This window comes from Coregonus clupeaformis, chromosome 10, assembly GCF_020615455.1.
Source record: "Coregonus clupeaformis isolate EN_2021a chromosome 10, ASM2061545v1, whole genome shotgun sequence".
In the NCBI taxonomy this organism is placed as follows: Eukaryota; Metazoa; Chordata; class Actinopteri; order Salmoniformes; family Salmonidae; genus Coregonus; species Coregonus clupeaformis.
This window is the reverse complement of record NC_059201.1, coordinates 42532066-42551032: the sequence shown is the minus strand read 5'-3', so window position 1 is coordinate 42551032 and position 18967 is coordinate 42532066. Positions and strand designations below refer to the sequence as shown.

Sequence of the window (18967 nt, the reverse complement as noted above, 5' to 3'; positions counted from 1 at the left end):
GGTAGAAAGTGGCCTTAGCAGCAGAAACAGATGAAGAAAATGTAGAGAGGAGGGAGTGAAAAGATGCCAGGTCCGCAGGGAGTCTAGTTTTCTTCCATTTCCGCTCAGCTGCCCGGAGCTCTGTTCTGTGAGCTTGCAATGAGTCATCAAGCCACGGAGCTGGAGGGGAGGACCGAGCCGGCCGGGAGGATAGGGGACATGGAGAGTCAAAGGATGCAGAAAGGGAGGAGAGGAGGGTTGAGGAGGCAGAATCAGGAGTTTGGAGGGAGAAGGATTGAGCAGAGGGAAGAGATGATAGGATAGAAGAGGAGAGAGTAGCGGGAGAGGGAGAGCGAAGGTTGCGACGGCGCATTACCATCTGTGTAGGGGCAGAGTGAGTAGTGTTGGAGGAGAGCGAGAGAGAAAATAATTTGGTTATAATCCAGAGAGGTTAGAAAATGAATCTAGATCTTCTATGAGGCTGTGGAGGGATTCAAGTTGGGGATTTAAAAGAAAACATGAATCATCAGGATACAATGACACCTTTGTTTTTAAGCCCTGGGTTTCTAACCCTTTGATATTATTGTTGGATCTGATTTTAATAGCTAACATCTTGATGGCCAAAATAAATAGAAATGCCGATAGTAGACAACCTTGTTTCACTCCTCTTGACGGTTTAAAACTTTCTGAGAAATAGCCATTATTTACTATTTTACACCTAGGGTTACTATACATGATTTTAACCCATTTTATAAGAGATTCTCCAAAATTGAAATGCTCCAGGCATTTATATATAAATCCCAGTCATACTTTATCAAATGCCTTTTCGAAGTATGCTATGAATAGCAGGCCTGGTTTCCCAGATTTTTCATAGTGTTCTATTGTTTCCAGTACTTGTTTTATATTATCTCCAATATATCTTCCATGTAAAAAACCTGTCTGATTAGAATGAATAATGTCCGACAATACCTTTTTAATTCTGTGAGCTATACATTTTGCTAGAATTTTTGCATCACAACAGTGAAGTGTAAGGGGCCTCCAATTTTTTTAAACGACTGGATCTTTATATTTTCCACTTGTATCCTGTTTCAGTAATAATGAAATCAGACCTTCTTCTTGAGTGTCTGATAATCTACTATTTACATAGGAGTGGTTAAAACATGATAATAACGGTCCTCTGAGTATATCAAAAAAGGTTTGGTATACCTCGACTGGTATGCCATCCAACCCTGGAGTATTCCTGGATTTAGTCTTTAATTGCATCCAGAAGTTCCTCCTCTGTAATTTCACCTTCACATGAGTCTTTCTGTATGGCTGTTAATTTTACATTATCAATAGAAAAAACATCTCTACAATTTAGCTTCAGTTAGAGGAGATGGAGGCGACTGAAACGAAAACATATGCTTAAAGTACTTTGTTTCCTCCTTCAAAATATAATTTGGTGAATCATGGTTGACTCTGTCATTTGTAACCAGTTTCAGTAAATTATTTTTGGTAGCATTCCTATGTTGAAGATTAAAAAAGATTTTGCTGCATTTTTCCCCATATTCCATCAAGTTTGCTTTATTTTTATAATATATTACACTTGATCTTTCTTGAATAAGTTTCTCCATTTCTTTTGGCTTTTCCTCTAATTTATTCTGAGCCTCTGTTACAGTTTTTATTGCTGTCTGTTCTGTTAGACCTTCTATTTCCTTTGTTAGTATGGACTCTTTTGACCTAAATTGCTTTTGTTTTCGAGATGAGTACTGAATTGCATGGCCTTTAAAAGCACATTTAAAGGTGTCCCATACAATAAGGGGATTTGCTGGACCTATGTTGTGTTGGAAAAAATCAGTTATGAATTCCTCTGTCCTAGTTAAAAACAAGTTATCATCCAATAGGCTTTGATTACATTTCCAATATCCTCGCCCACGTGGAAATTCAGTAAGAGTAATGTATATGCTATTTATGATTGTCCGACCGCATTCTTTCCCCTATCAATACTTTTTAAACTTTTGGTGCCAACGAGAATGACATAAGAAAGAAGTCAAGACGACTAGCTTGATTGTCTCCGCCATGTATTTCTCACTAGATCAGGATATTTAAGCCTCCATATACAGTGGGGAGAACAAGTATTTGCCGATTTTACAGGTTTTGCTACTTACAAAGCATGTAGAGGTCTGTCATTTTTATCATATGTACACTTCAACTGTGAGAGACGGAATCTAAAACGAAAATCCAGAAAATCACATTGTATGATTTTTAAGTAATTAATTTGCATTTTATTGCATGACATAAGTATTTGATACATCAGAAAAGCAGAACTTAATATTTGGTACAGAAACTTTGTTTGCAATTACAGAGATCATACGTTTCCTGTAGGTCTTGACCAGGTTTGCACACACTGCAGCAGGGATTTTGGCCCACTCCTCCATACAGACCTTCTCCAGATCCTTCAGGTTTCGGGGCTGTCGCTGGGCAATACGGACTTTCAGCTCCCTCCAAAGATGTTCTATTGGGTTCAGGTCTGGAGACTTGCTAGGCCACTCCAGGACCTTGAGATGCTTCTTACGGAGCCCCTCCTTAGTTGCCCTGGCTGTGTGTTTCGGGTCGTTGTCATGCTGGAAGACCCAGCCACGACCCATCTGCAATGCTCTTACTGAGGGAAGGAGGTTGTTGGCCAAGATCTCGCGATACATGGCCCCATCCATCCTCCCCTCAATACGGTGCAGTTGTCCTGTCCCCTTTGCAGAAAAGCATCCCCAAAGAATGATGTTTCCACCTTCATGTTTCACGGTTGGGATGGTGTTCTTGGGGTTGTACTCATCCTTCTTCTTCCTCCAAACATGGCGAGTGGAGTTTAGACCAAAAAAACTATATTTTTGTCTCATTAGACCACATGACCTTCTCCCATTCCTCCTCTGGATCGTCCAGATGGTCATTGGCAAACTTCAGACGGGCCTGGACATGCGCTGGCTTGAGCAGGGGGACCTTGCGTGCGCTGCAGGATTTTAATCCATGACGGCGTAATGTGTTACTAATGGTTTTCTTTGAGACTGTGGTCCCAGCTCTCTTCAGGTCATTGACCAGGTCTTGCCGTGTAGTTCTGGGCTGATCCCTCACCTTCCTCATGATCATTGATGCCCCACGAGGTGAGATCTTGCAAAGAGCCCCAGACCGAGGGTGATTGACCGTCATCTTGAACTTCTTCCATTTTCTAATAATTGCGCCAACAGTTGTTGCCTTCTCACCAAGCTGCTTGCCTATTGTCCTGTAGCCCATCCCAGCCTTGTGCAGGTCTACAATTTTATCCCTGATGTCCTTACACAGCTCTCTGGTCTTGGCCATTGTGGAGAGGTTGGAGTCTGTTTGATTTGAGTGTGTGGACAGGTGTCTTTTATACAGGTAACGAGTTCAAACAGGTGCAGTTAATACAGGTAATGAGTGGAGAACAGGAGGGCTTCTTAAAGAAAAACTAACAGGTCTGTGAGAGCCGGAATTCTTCCTGGTTGGTAGGTGATCAAATACTTATGTCATGCAATAAAATGCAAATTAATTTCTTAAAAATCATACAATGTGATTTTCTGGATTTTTGTTTTAGATTCCGTCTCTCACAGTTGAAGTGTACCTATGATAAAAATTACAGACCTCTACATGCTTTGTAAGTAGGAAAACCTGCAAAATCGGCAGTGTATCAAATACTTGTTCTCCCCACTGTATCTACTAGTTCTAATGCATCCATGACATTCATGATTTCCATAAGAGCGTGAGGGTGATTGTTTGTAGTGTGATTTCCTTTATGGTCCATTGAGCTATTTAAAACAGTATTATAATCCCCCACCATAATAATAGAGTCTTGAATTGCTTGCAGGGTTGATAATTTATTATATATATTGTCAAAGAAGTGTGGATCATCATTATTTGGTCCGTAAAGGTTGATGAGCCATATCTGTTTATGGTCCAATAACATATTTAAAATAATCTACCTTGCGTATCTGTTTGGACAATTTGCACATTCATCTAGAATTGTTGAATGAGTTTCCTGTAAACAATAGATATTATATTCCTTCTCTTTGAGCCATGTAAATATTGTTCTTCTTTTGTTATCATCTGCTAAGCCATTACAATTATAAATGGCTATACTTATTTCACCATATACCTTAATGAGATACAAGTTCCCGAGAGGCCAGGACCCTTCCATCGAAAACAGCACACAGTGCCACCCACAAAACAGAAGCAGGTCAACCGCCAAAAGCATTTCCAATGCTCTCACCTCAAAAATATATATATATTCAAATATCTTGCATATCTTATTTTCCAGCATTATCAATTAATATGCGTAATAATGTTGGCAGTTCATGCATAGGATTTTTTTTTTGTTGCAAACAGTTATTGTGGTTCATCCTATATTCTCCCTAACATCCTTACCCCCCTTGCAACAGATGTGGAATAAACACACATGCACATACTCTAACACACTCAACCCCTTTCCTCCACAATCAACCATAAAATCAGATGCTCAACGGTTGTTACATCCCAGAGCCCAACTCAAGAAAGGACCTGATTTACGAATGCATATACGAATGCATATACAGTTACAGCTGTTTGGGAAAGCATGCAAGATTGAGCAAAAAATTGACATTAATGTGAGATTTGATTAATCTATTTAATATATGTCAAGTCCTAGGTGATGGAGATCAGATCCACCCTCTTCACCTGAGACACAAACACTCTGGTCCCCCGTTGTAACCATTTTCCCCAAGCATCTCCGTGCAGTCAGACCTTTGATTATTTTGTGGCACTTGAGCCCCCTCTCTTATTGTCCGAGTGTGACCCCCTCCCCATGGGTTACTGCAGCCAGTGTTGCCAGCACTGCCTCTACCTGGTTAAAGGTACCCCACCGGCTAGGTACAAGGTCGTCAAGGTTGTCATTAGCAGCTTTTGAGAATTTCCTTGTATATTATGCTCTCCCATCAGGGGGCTCTGGCTTTGTAGGACCAACCCTGCCAGGCAGGCTCAGAATCTTGAGGGGCGGCGCTGCTCAAGTAGGTCTCTGACCGCATTTATTTTTTTGTTTTGGCTGCATATAGTCAACTCACAGCAGGTCCATAAAATAGATGGGGACTTCTCTTTGGTGTATGGGTTGCTCAGGTGGGTGTCTAGGATTTAGGGTTGGGGATCGTTCCATCATGATAGGACAATAAAAAATAAATAATTAGATGTATACTATGTTTTAAAATGTATATCCCTCATCTGCACAACATTGAAAGCTCTCTCTCTCACAACCCCTGCTCACAGACACACGTTGGTTCTGGGATATGCAACCATTTCCTTTCTCTATCACTTAAAGCCACACTTATTCAAAAACGCACACCACCTTCCATCACAATTCATCCACACATACCCACATACTGTGCCTTCTATGTCTTCTGTTTGCTATGTTTTAATCTCCACTATGTTGATTGAGTACTTATGTTCTAATTTAGTTGTATTTGAAGATGTATTATTTTGCTTGTTATCTTTACTTGTAATACCGTCTTTTCCCCTTTTATAGAATACTATACCTACTATAAATGTGCTTTATTATTACAATCCGTACCATGGCTAGTATTGGGTGTTCCATTATTCGACTCCTCTATTAGAACTTTCAGAATAGCCATGGAGTAGTCTTTGTGTCGCGGAACATTTGGTTGTCAATATACAGTTTATCGACAACAAGAGCAACACGCTTCCCTTTTGGTCTATTTTCCTTGAAGATTTGGTACAGAACTTTGCGCCGTTCTGCAATCTCTCTCGGGAACTGATAATTCATGCCTATTTTCGTGCCAGCAAGTCTTTTACCTAGGCTTTTAACCATTACTTTATCCTTAAAAAAAGCAAATTTGGCAACGATTGGAGGCTCATCTCTGTCTTCTTTGTCTGAAACGGTGTACACGTTCAAGTTGGATTTTGTCGACAGCCTCGAGTGGAATTTGAAGCGCTGTAAGAAAGAAGTCCTTCACTATTCTTTCTGTAATCTCTCCCTCTTTTTCCTGGATACCCGTAAGTACTAGATTTTCTCTCATCGATCTAGTTTGTATGTCTAGTAAGGCTTCTCTCAGAAAGTTGTTCTCCTTTTTAAGTTCCTTAACGTCCGTTTCCATCCTAGTGACTGTCCCTTTTAGTTTTTTTGTATCGCTCTCCATTATCACAGCTTTTCCGTCACTCATTTCAAGACTCACCTTCAACTCTTTTACATCATTACTGACCAACTGTAGTATGCCCAGTTTGTCATTTATTGACTTCAACAAGTCGCTTTCCACACTTACCAGTCCCAATGGTGAAAAGCATAAATCTTCTGTATCAGTCGAGGAGTCGCGTTTTCTCTTGGAGATTGATTCTCCTCGTTTATCTCCCGTCATGTTTGGGTGTTGCGTGTTGTTGTAATATTTGTTGATACATTTCTCTAGTCTTATAATTTGTTTTGTGTTATTATCCAGATTGAATGTTATTACCCTCGAATATATGAAATGTTAATATTTAGTATAACTTACTGATATTAAATATCTTGAGTGATAGCCTTCCCTCTTCAAGATCCCTTTTACCCTGTACAAATCTCCTACTTTACCACCACCAAAGCACCCACAGACCATCACATTGCCTCCACCATGTTTGACAGATGGCATCAAGCACTCCTCCAGCATCTTTTCATTTGGTTTGCGTCTCACAAATGTTCTTCTTTGTGATCCGAACACCTCAAACTTCGATTCGTCTGTCCATAACACTTTTTTTCTCCAATCTTCCTCTGTCCAGTGTCTGTGTTCTTTTGCCCATCTTAATATTTTCTTTTTATTGGCCAGTCTGAGATATGGCTTTTTCTTTGCAACTCTGCCTAGAAGGTCAGCATCCCGGAGTCGCCTCTTCACTGTTGACTTTGAGACTTTTTTTTTGTGGGTACTATTTAATGAAGCTGCCAGTTGAGGACCTGTGAGGTGTCTGTTTCTCAAACTAGACACTAATGTATTTGTCCTCATGCTCAGTTGTGCACCGTGGCCTCCCACTCCTCTTTCTATTCTGGTTAGAGCTGTTCTGTGAAGGGAGTAGTACACAGCGTTGTACGAGATCTTCAGTTTCTTGGCAATTTCTCACATGGAATAGCCTTCATTTCTCAGAACAAGAATAGACTGACAAGTTTCAGAAGAAAGTTATTTGTTTCTGGCCATTTTGAGCCTGTAATCAAACCCACAATTGCTGATGCTCCAGATACTCAACTAGTCTCAAGAAGGCCAGTTTTATTGCTTCTTTAATCAGCACAACAGGTTTCAGCTGTGCTAACATCATTGCAAAAGGGTTTTCTAATGATCAATTAGCCTTTTTAAAATGATAAACTTGGATTAGCAAACGCAACGTGCCATTGGAACACAGGAGTGATGGTTGCTGATAATGGGCGTCTGTACGCTTATGTAGATATTCCATTAGAAATCAGCCGTTTACAGCTACAATAGCCATTTACAACATTAACAATGTCTACACTGTATTTCTGATCAATTTGATGTTATTTTAATGGATAAAAAAATTGCTTTTCTTTCAAAAACAAGGACATTTCTAAGTGACCCCAAACTTTTGAACGGTAGTGTACATACTCCTAATCATTTGGTTATAAACTAGCTAGCTACTAATATAGCTACTTAGCTAATTAACAACAGTTAAATTCAGATAAAGGTTCAGCAAGGTCTGAGATGGTGGTTGGCAGGCCTCGTTGAATTGATGAGAATGATTCATGTATGCCCCTGTTGCTTTAAAACTCCAGGGAAAGATCACCAACCATGGCCTACAGGGAGGGGTGAGTGTGACGCGGGAGGAGCTGTTGGATGCTCTGCTCCTTCTCTACCAGGAGTGCTCTTCCCCAGACCTGATGAAGATAGAAAATGTGGCCAACTTTGTCAACAAGTGTAAGCATTTGATTTGCATCTATCCTTTACTACTAAAATGTTTTAATAGTAAAGGATATCATTTTATTCCACTCCTATGTTTAATAGGGATGGGCATTTACATTTTTATGACTGTTAGAGTACTTGTATGATTTTTTTTCAAGTGTGTATATATATATTTTTTAGAACACAAAGCCAGCACTGTAAAATAATATGTGCGCTTTTATCTATAGGCCTATGACAATAGTGCGCAACAATGCCTAATTTATCATAACCATTACATTTACATTTTAGTCATTTAGCAGACGCTCTTATCCAGAGCGACTTACAGGAGCAATTAGGGTTAAGTGCCTTGCTCAAGGGCACATCGGCAGATTTTTCACCTAGTTGGCTCGGGGATTAGAACCAGAGACCTTTCGGTTACTGGCACAATGCTCTTAACCACTAAGCTACCTGCCGCCCCATTACAGATAACATGGCCCATATATATTCAGTCAATAACAAAGAAAGTGCCATTTAAGATTAATTTATTGAAACCGTAATATCAACTGGTTATATCATATTGTGGAAAACAATCTTCAAAACCTCAGCAGTGGCGCTTGCTTGTATAAGCCTATTGCTGTGCAATAGCATAGCCTTGATTTGTTAATTTAGCAGTCAAGACACTCTTATTTCCTGAGCCCTTATCACAGTCAAGACACCTATTTTATAGTAAAAAAAACATGATGTAATATAACAGAATAAAATAGAACCTAATATTTTTCCAAGTGAAACAATTAGACTGTGCGAAGTGATGCACATCTCACATCTGGAACAGTTATTCTCAGAGTGATAATTTCAAACAGGGCTCAATTTGGCGAGTTGAAAGATCGGTCTTTTCGATATACAGGCGTTCGATTTAGTTCATCCTCCATGTTCTTTGGAATTTTCAAAATGGATTAACAATTCCACATTGAACACTGCATGGTGATGATTTACGGCCACAACATATTTTTGGTGAGTAGGCCTATGCTTAATGAGTCTGATGACAATATAGTTTTTGTCTTTATCATGCTAATGTTTTTGCGTATTTTCCGTGTCGAACCTGTCTATGTTTAGGGGGGTTATAGGCTAACCCATTCTAAATGGCACTAGCAGTTTGCAAAGTAGCCTAAGCGGAAAATAGACAGGACGCAATTAGTCCAAAACTGCAGCTCGTTGTTGGAACACATATCTTCCTACTTCAATCAACAAGTCCATTTTGAATTTGTGAACTGTCATCATTTGGCAAGGAATGTAGCTTGTGTATCCCATCAGTTAGATAACGTTTTTAACGGCATTTCTTTCTGTAGGCCTAACAGGAGCTTGTGTACGCACTCAGCACGTATGTATGTGTCTAGGGAGCGGTCAGAATGCAGTTCAGTGAATGAGACAAGGAGAGGAAAGGGAATTTAGGGAGAAGAACTTGCGATGCTTGTCTTGGTTTCTTTTTTGTTGTGCCCCGCAAATGCACATGTACAAATGGAACACTAGAGTCAAATTAAGTTAACGTTGTCTTCTAGACAAAATTACACTTGCATGTTCGGGCAGCCTCAAAGCACATTGCACAAAATAGTTTGACAGTATTTTTGGGGGAAAACTGATCTCTGGTTAAAGATCGAGCTTTGACGTCTGTTCGAATACTCAATTACTAAAGTTTAACTGTGTATGTGTGTGTGACCCTCAGTCTCTGAGGTGGTGTCAGAGTTACATGAGTTGCAGCCTGGGTTGCGGGACTTTGAGAAGCGCGGGGTTGTTGGACGTGGCCGCTTCGCTGAAGTACAGGTGGTCAGAGAAAGATCCACGGGAGATGTGTGTGCCTTGAAGGTCATGGAGAAGGCAGGCCTGCGCTCCAAAGAAAATGTAAGCTACACTATTTTTCATTCTGCCCCAAAAATAGCTATTAATTGTGGGGGCGAATCCTAACTTCCATGTAAGTCATAACATTTTCACTTTGTCATGCATCGATGTCGAAGAGAGACTGTGAAAATTCAACTTAAATGGAAGTAAGTATTCACCTTTGACTGAGGAGTCAATCTGTGGAAACTGTACCATGTTTGGAAAATATCTGTCGTTTGTGTTTTCCTGAATTGTAGTTTGACAGGCAGGTGCATTCCATTCCTCTGTAACTGACGTTCCATTCCTCCCTCAGGTGTTCTATGAGGAGGAGAGGAGGATACTGGCACTGAGCTGCAGCCCCTGGATCCCACAGCTCCTGTACGCCTTCCAGGACCAGGACAATGTCTACCTGGTAACAATATTGATATATATAGGTTATGGGTTATTTGTTGCTTTATTGACACCACAATGCAATATCAACATTTAACACAATTTGTCAAAATCTATAGATTTTACTAGCGAGAATGCCCCTATACAACGCTGAAAATGATGGCCATGGCCACTCGTCTCTCGTTCGAAAACATTCCATCGCCCTTGCTTTCACAGAAATGTCTTATTAAGAACACGGCAATTTGGCTGGGAACAAATCAGATTTCAGATTGTTTAGGGGTCAGTACAGCAGGTGGGCAATCTATGGCCCTAGGGCTGAAAGCGGCCAGTTTTATACTTCAATCTGGCCTGGGACCACATTTATATCCATACTTAATTTAATTGATCATGGTTATTGCGCTCTGTCAATCTAAATAGAGCCCGGGTTGCTATAACATATTCCTACTTACAGTGTTATACTGCTCCACTGCTATACTTCAGATGTCCAGTAGATGACGTCATGTACCATATTCTGTATTAGGCTGATAAACCTTAGTAAAATTGAATTTGTTCAAGGACCGTTCATTGGTTTAATTTTTGTTCCTTTGCAGACTTTTTTGAGCCAAAGGGTCTGACCATTGTGAAAAAGCAATCTTTATTGGGGGCAATTCTCCCTACTATGGCACAGTAATAGAAGCCATGCATATTAAGTAACAACGTGAATAAAAATGCCTTTAACGCTACTCTTACAATTTTGTGGCATGTAATTCAATTTCTAAATCCCAAATGTGTCCCTTTTGCCAAAAAGTTGGCCTTTTAGATGCTTTTTCCCCACTTTATCTAATGAAGTAATATTGTGTGTTTCCCTCACTGTACTCTATCTGAGGCTGGAACGCTCTGTCCAATTCTTCCTGGGAATTTAGTGGGAGTAGAAAATCCAATACAAATGCCAAGTGAGCAATGCATTGCTGCTCGGAAAGCGAACTGAGTGGCTTAAATTAGAAATAAATAATTTTCCATGTCTGCTTCAGCTCAGTCAGCCCCCACCCCCAGCTCTGATCTCTGCCTACACTTCCATACTGAGCCCTGTGAAAATACAAAGAATCCATCTCTACCCAAGTGTCAGACTGCTCCAAAGTGTCTCTCAGTACCCTGTTGCTAGGTAACCTCTTTAGAATGCTGCTGTTCATTCAGAATCCCCGACCATTCATGCGCTGCGGTATGCTCCTCATCACTGAACTTTTAACACCCCTACTGGTAGCTGCTGCCTTTATTGCTTCCTGTTTATATTTAGAATGTATGGAACAACGGCAGCACTGGTAGAATTAATTAGACACTGTTTCTTTGTTATTTTCTACTCCCTATATATAGCCATGTTATTTTTACTCATTATTTTTATTTGTTATTCACTGTGTATTTTTTATTAAATTTTTATCTTATCTTTAACTCTGCATTGTTGGAAATGGAACCGTAAGTAATAATTTCACTGTTAGTCTACGCCTGTTGTCTATGAAGCATGTGACAAATATTTAAAATGTACAGACACATTTTGGAGCTCTTGGTGGTTTAATATGTGACCAATGACCATAGAAACTGTGTTGTCTGCAATGTGGCGTGGTGATACTTTTGTATTTTTGCTTGGTTTAAAAAAAAAACACAAAATACATGAAGCTGTTTGGCCAGGCTGTTGCAAGACAGGTTCCTGTCTGTCTAATAACATGATTGTCATGGTACTATGCACATGGCTGTGTGTCTTTGTGTTTGATTTCCATGTGTGTGTTGTAAGGCGATGGATTACCTCCCGGGTGGGGACCTGATGGCCCTGATGAACAGATATGAGGAGCAGTTTGATGAGGCCATGGCCCAGTTTTACCTGGCTGAACTGGTGGAGGCCATCCATGCTGTGCATCAGATGGGCTTTGTCCACAGGTGACTTCCAAATTCCACACTTCTAATACACTCAAATGTGCTGCACACCTCTGTACCGCTAATGTGAATCCCAGAATAACAGCGTGACTGGTAGTGTCAAGGTTCAAATACAGTTAGTACACTACAGGTAGACGAGCAAAATCATACTTGCTCTTTGTAAGATCTCTCACCTGGGTTTAGGTCAAATAGTTTTGTCTCGCTCCTCCTTGTCCTTCCGTTCCCATTGGCTTTCTCCTGCATTCTCTCACATCCTCCTGACGTGTTTCCTGTTGCAGAGATGTCAAACCAGAGAATGTGCTCATTGACCGCACTGGGCACATCAAGCTGGTAGACTTTGGTTCAGCTGCCAAGCTCACTGCTAATAAAAAGGTAAAAGCTCACACAACAGACAGTGACACAATTGTGAATACCAAAGGTAATGAATATACTAAAGAGGATTCCTTATTTTTCACATTGAGGTTGCTGAAAAAACTAACATTTAACTACTAAATTGCAGGCTCCAAGGAAACAACATGTGAAACCTGTGCAAGGGATTGATTACTACTCAAATTTTGGGTTATAACATAATGCAATAGCAGTTAAAACTTCCACATAATAACTTTGATTATTGTAAAGATTATTAAAGAGGTGAGTATAACTGAGATGGCCGTTTTGCAGGTGTTTACCCCCAGGGCACCTGTTGGGACACAGGACTACCTGTCTCCTGAGGTGTTGGGGGCTGTGAACGGGGGGTCCCAGTGTAGCTATGGCCTGGAGTGTGACTGGTGGTCACTGGGAGTCATCGCCTACGAGATGATCTACATGAAGTCTCCCTTCACCGATGGCACCGCCACCAAGACCACCCACAATATCATGAACTTCCAGGTAGGTCCCATTATTATATCTAACAGTATGTCTGATACTTCTTGCACTGGTCTGGAAATCTGGAAAAATATTTGGAATCATAAAGAACTGATATCCTGAAAAAGTTTGTCATTTTTATTGGAATCTGGAAAATGGATGGATATAAAACGCTTTGAAATAAGTAATAGTGCTGTTTAGTTTTTTTACCTGACAAATTATGTACGAGGCTGTCCGCTATCTCTTCAGGCAGTCTAAAAGGAACATAGGCGTAGCAATTTTACAGCAACTACAGTAGTCATTTCAAAACATTTAGTGATTCTTGACAACTTTAGCTGCCACAGAGTTATTTAAATTCTATGTTTAAGACCGTTGTGACAATGCATTCTGTCCCTATCGTTTCCTCCCAGCGTTTTCTGAGGTTCCCCCAGGAGCCAAAGGGCAGTAAGCACTTTGTAGACCTGGTTCAGAGTCTACTCTGTGGAGCACAGGAGCGGCTAGGCTTTGAGGAGCTCCGTTGTCACCCCTTCTTCTCCACTGTGGACTGGAACAACCTGAGACAAGGTGAGCCCTGGCCCCCTCCTAACTGACCAGGGTCGTATTCATTAGGCACCAAATGGGGAAACAAATGAACTTGTCCAATAAGAAACGTTTATTTTCGGTTTCCGTTGTGAAACGTTTTCAAACTTTTCCATTGAGTGCCCTGATGAATACGACCCTGCTTACAAGCTGATCATGGTCCTTCTCACCTCTCCCCTTGTTTATGAATGTGTGTCTTATCTATCCAGCGCTGCAAGGTGGAGAAGCACCATTGAAGAAAAACTAGGGTTTGATTTGGTTTAATCAGATAGTTCACTCAAACTAAAAGCTGACAATTTTCCACTTACCTTGGTGGTTGATTCACTAAGACAGTTTTTGGATATACAGTATATTTAGGTTACTTCAGTACTTAGCTTGAAGAGCCCTTTCTTATTGATCAATTGATTGATGGAATGCACACACTTGAAATACAGCACTCAAGTGCTTTCCGTTCTTCCAGAACTACGAAAGTAAACAAATATTGTACACCGTACACTACACACAGAGTAGTAGTGGCGTCAGTAGTTGTGAGAAAATAAGATTGGCTACGGTCTGGCAGGAGGCCAGCTCACTCCAGAGGGGGGATGTTGAGGAGAGTTTAGCAGCTGTGTGTGTGTGTGTGTGATCCTCAGGAGAGCATGGGAAAAGCTGGATATAGGGAATATATCGATGAGAGAAACGCTTGTGTGTTAGAGCTCAGAATCACTCAATAGCATTGAAACATTATGAGAATGTCATGAGAAGAATGCAAGAGCCTTTGATTGACCAGATATGGCAAATTGCCTCATTTGATGCTCACAATTTCCGATTGTTGTCAGGGTAAATAGATGAACGGCTGGAATTAGAATTACTATGGACAATTCTATATCTGGAAGAGGATCTACTGGAATATCTTTCCTTTCATGAAAGAGCTGTGATGTGTGGACCCTGATAGAAAGAAAATTGTTGCTAAATTCAGTAAGAAATTGAGTCACGTGTCCAAGCACTTGATCATAGAGCTCCTTTGTTTCATTGACATTAAAACACAGCATCAGGATGTTTTGTTAATTGTCTATCAGATCAGATGTGACCTGGGTGGCTGTTCACCCGTCAGCTTAATGGGCTATTTGTCAAATATGCTAATCAAAGGAACGTTAGTGAATCTAAATACTGCCTCTGCTTTCAAATGCTGTTAAAGACTACTGTAAGATGGTGTGATTGGTGTGTGTCTTAAATGCAGGAGTGTGTGTGTCTTGTGCAAATGTATGGGGCTGGGCTTGTCAATGGTTGAGTGTGTGCAGAACAGAGCAGCTAGAGCGCTAGGCTATAGGGCTGTGCTTTGGCGGCTGTGGCTCCAGCTGATTAGCCCGAGCTGCTGCAGTGAGAGAGAGGGAGACACTACAGCGTATGTATGAACGGGAGGGAGGGAGGGATCGAGGGAGGGAGGCAGGAGAGAGCAATGCATGAGTGTGTGTGAGAGAGGGAGGGAGCGACAGATTGATTGTGTGTGTGTGTGTGTGTGTGTGTGTGTGTGTGTGTGTGTGTGTGTGTGTGTGTGTGTGTGTGTGTGTGTGAGAGCGCGCGCGCGCGCGAGTTGCTGCGCTACAGCCACGTCTCATCCCCTCACTTCCCCCATTTTTTAAATCTGTTGCCTCTTTCCCGGCGTATCTCGCTCTCTCACTCACTCACTCACTCTCTCCCCTCCCGCAGCCCTCCCTCCCTTTGTGCCGACGCTCCGCGCCGAAGATGATACCTCCAATTTCGAGGAGCCTCCGGAGAAGCCCCGGCGAGCGGATGCCCATCGAGACCCCCCGCGGCCGGGCTTCCAGGGCCAGGACCTGCCCTTTCTAGGCTGGTTCTTCAGCAGGGCGTTGACAGTGCTGGCCAAGTCTGAGTAAGTACTGTAGCTTGACCTGCGTCTGTCAGCCGAACTCCTCTCTGCTTGATAGGCGTCAGTCACAGGTGGTGGCAGGTCTGATCTGCCTTGAGTAACGCCACGGCAACGCTCTCCAGGTATTATCCAACCATATCTTTCTATATGCTGCCTGATTCTATAGGCTGCTTTTCTCCTCCTGCAGTGGCAGTGCTTGGCTGGTGGCTCTATCATGGGATTGCTGTGTCAGACGGAATAAGGGGATCACCTCTCTCTCTCCTGTCTCCTTGGAGACAAGCCCCTCTTTCATGCGTTCATCCAGTCATAAACACAGACCGGATTCTAACTGACTGTTTTCACCATTGAAAACAAAGCTCTCTGATTGAGAAAGGTTGGGATTGAGAATGAGACTAGTAGTTTGTCTACCTCTCAGACTGCTGTGGAGATCAGTCAGACCAGAGCTGAATCGCTGAATGGTAGGAGAACGTAGATTGCTGATATTATTGGACTATCAGAGCTGGTTGGTATTCCGGTGAGTGTGTCGATGGCGTGTGCTGCTGTGAGGTGGAGGAGACCCTCCTCAGTTGTGTGCATGTTATGGGGCTCTGTCTTTGTTATTGCCGCGCAGCGTATAATGGCTTTGCCAAATTAACAGCGGTTTGGTTGGTAATTGACTCAACTAGTCAGTGGCTTGCTGATTCCCTAATAATGCTGCCCCTGGTTAATTTCTAGCACTGACTGTTCCCTGTGGCAGGTTAATTGCAGAATCTGCCAGTGATGATGCAGAAAAGGAACAGAAAGAAGAAAAGGCACACACAAATATTAAGCTAGATTAGTCAGAGAAAGGAGGGATGCAGATTGGTGGAGAGAATGTATTTCTATGGAAACCAGCATGTTTTTTTGACCCCATCTCTCTCTCTCTTTTTCTCTTGCTCACTCTCTCTCTCCCTCCCTCCCCCTGTTTTACATTCACATATTTTATTTTGTCTCCCACAATGCTTTATCTCCCTATCAAACGGTGATCTGTTTTTTATTTTATTTTTTGCACTGCTTTTAACGGTAACAAGCAAGCAGCTCAAACAACACACAGAAGCTGCTTGTGTTACCTACGAAAAATGTGTATGAGGGTTTGTTGTATATTCAACTGCTCATTAAGCCCAATTAGGGAAGAATACAGCGCAATCCAGGCAAATGGTCATTTGTTTAGCATAGTGGAAGCAGATGGGAGCTCCTGTAGCTGACCAGTGCTAACATGTAACCACACAGAGCCTGCCCAGCCATCAGTCCTGGCTATCTATGATAATGCAGCCAGCGCTGGCCATTGATATATTATCTCTGCACAGTGTGATGCAGGTAGTGATGCCCATCCTGTGTGTTTTGCTGTTCGCCAGCCTCAGTCTCTCCCAGGGGCATTGTGATGATGAGGGAAGCATCTTGCTCAGCACGCCTTCAAGGAAAACTGGTGCTGATTTTTGTGGGTGTGTGTTATGTCATGTACCTGTTTTTTGGGCATTTCAATGTATCGGTCCGTTTCAATCTGTACTCATGTAATGGTGGTCCTGAGCACTCTAGGAAATGGGCTGGAGTGTTTACACTGCAGATTTCTATAGTTTGGCATTTAGCAAAGCTTTCTCATGGTTTGTTTGTCGGACCATATGTCCTTATGTTAACAAGATTCTCTGTGATAGCTAGACATTGACTTGTTGCAGATAAAAGGCTGTGTGTGATGACGTAGTGCACATAAAAATTACTTTTGCGGTTAAATTCCCATGTACTGAATAAATACATATAGTAATAGTACCGAATACAAGTTAAATGGGTTTCCATTGCATTTTCAATTCTGATGGTTTTGTCACACGTATTCAGACCCCTTGACTTTTTCCACATTTTGTTACGTTACAGCCTTATTTTCCCTCATCAATCTACACAAAATACCCCATAATGACAAAGCAAAAACAGGTATTTTTTTAAATTTGGAAATATTACATTTACATAAGTATTCAAACCCTTTACTCAGTACTTTGTTGAAGCACCTTTGGCAGCGATTACAGCCTCAAGTCTTGGATATGATGCTACAAGCTTGGCACACCTGTATTCTCTGCAGATCCTCTCAAGCTCTGTCAGGTTGTATGGGGAGCATCGCTGCATAGCTATTTTCAGGTCTCTCCAGAGATGTTAGATCGGATTCAAGTCCGGGCTCTGGCTGGGCCACTCAACGACATTCAGAGACTTGTCCCGAAGCCACTCCTGCGTTGTCTTGGCTGTGTGCTTAGGGTCGTTGTCCTGTTGTAAGGTCAACCTTTGCCCCAGTCTGAGGCCCTGAGTGCTCTGGAGCAGGTTTTCATCAACGATCTCTCTGTACTTTGCGCCGTTCATCTTTCCCTCGCACCTGACTAGTCTCCCAATCTCTGCCGCTGAGAAACATCCCCACAGCACAATGCTGCCACCACCATGCTTCACCGTAGGGATGGTGCCAGGTTTCCTCCAGACATGACGCTTGGCGTTCAGGCCAAAGAGTTCAATCTTGGTTTCATCAGAACGGAGAATCTTGTTTCTCGTGGTCTAAGAGTCCTTTAGGTTCCTTTTGGCAAACTTCAAGCGGGCTGTCATGTGCCTTTTACAGAGGAGTGGCTTCCGTCTGGCCGTAAAGGCCTTATTGGTGGAGTGCTGCAGAGATGGTTGTCCTTCTGGAAGGTTCTCCCATCTCCACAGAGGAACTCTGGAGCTCTGTCACCTCCCTGACCAAGGCCCTTCTCCCCCCCGATTGCTCAGTTTGGTCAGGCGGCCAGCTCTAGGAAGAGTCTTGGTGGTTCCAAACTACTTCCATTTAAGAATGTTAGAGGCCACTGTGTTCTTGGGGACCTTCAATGCTGCAGATATTTGTTGGTACCCTTCCCCAGATCTGTGCCTCGACACAATCCTGTCTCGGGGCTCTACGGACAATTCCTTCTACTTGGTCTTGGCACATGCGCTCTAGCCAACAGCTTGCAGATACAGTGCGGGTAGCCTATAGCCTAAATTATGATATTATTATGAACAAAAAAGCTAGATTATTTTTATTTGTCAAACTGCAGCCAAGCATCTATCATCCTGTCATTAGAATAAGACCATCAATATTTATTGGAAAGGAGCATCAAGCTCATTACTTTGCACTTTCACCACCCTGTGAGAAGTGTAGCCTAATAAACTGCATAGACCACACAACATATAGTGCTTTCAGAAAGTACAGTGCCTTGCAAAATAATTCATCCCCCTTGGCGTTTTTCCTATTTTGTTGCATTACAACCTGTAATTTAAATTTGATTTTTATTTGGATTTCATGTAATGGACATGCACAAAATAGTCCAAATTGGTGAAGTGAAATTAAAAAAATAACTTGTTTCAAAGAATTCTAAAAAATTTAATAACAGAAAAGTGGTGTGTGCATATGTATTCACCCCCTTTGCTTTGAAGCCCCTAAATAAGATCTGGTGCAACCAATTACCTTCAGAAGTCACATAATTAGTTAAATAAAGTCCACCTGTGTGCAATCTAAGTGTCACTATATATATATATATATATATATATATATATATATATATATATATATATATATATATATACAATATATATATATATATATAACACCTGTTCTGAAAGGCCCCAGAGTCTGCAACACCACTAAGCAAGG

At 41.7% G+C, this 18967-nt stretch overlaps 1 protein-coding gene across 2 annotated transcripts in view; it reads left to right on the top strand.

Moving 5' to 3' along the window:
• Positions 1 to 18967, top strand: part of cita (citron rho-interacting serine/threonine kinase a) — a 71539-nt gene that overhangs the window by 9864 nt on the left and 42708 nt on the right. For both annotated transcript variants that reach the window (XM_041887929.2, XM_041887928.2), the window contains exons 3-10: positions 7751 to 7892; positions 9577 to 9752; positions 10042 to 10140; positions 11884 to 12026; positions 12302 to 12395; positions 12684 to 12890; positions 13277 to 13430; positions 15135 to 15318. In XM_041887929.2, the coding sequence (XP_041743863.1) occupies positions 7751 to 7892; positions 9577 to 9752; positions 10042 to 10140; positions 11884 to 12026; positions 12302 to 12395; positions 12684 to 12890; positions 13277 to 13430; positions 15135 to 15318 (1199 nt within the window). The remainder of the gene's footprint in view (positions 1 to 7750; positions 7893 to 9576; positions 9753 to 10041; positions 10141 to 11883; positions 12027 to 12301; positions 12396 to 12683; positions 12891 to 13276; positions 13431 to 15134; positions 15319 to 18967) is intronic.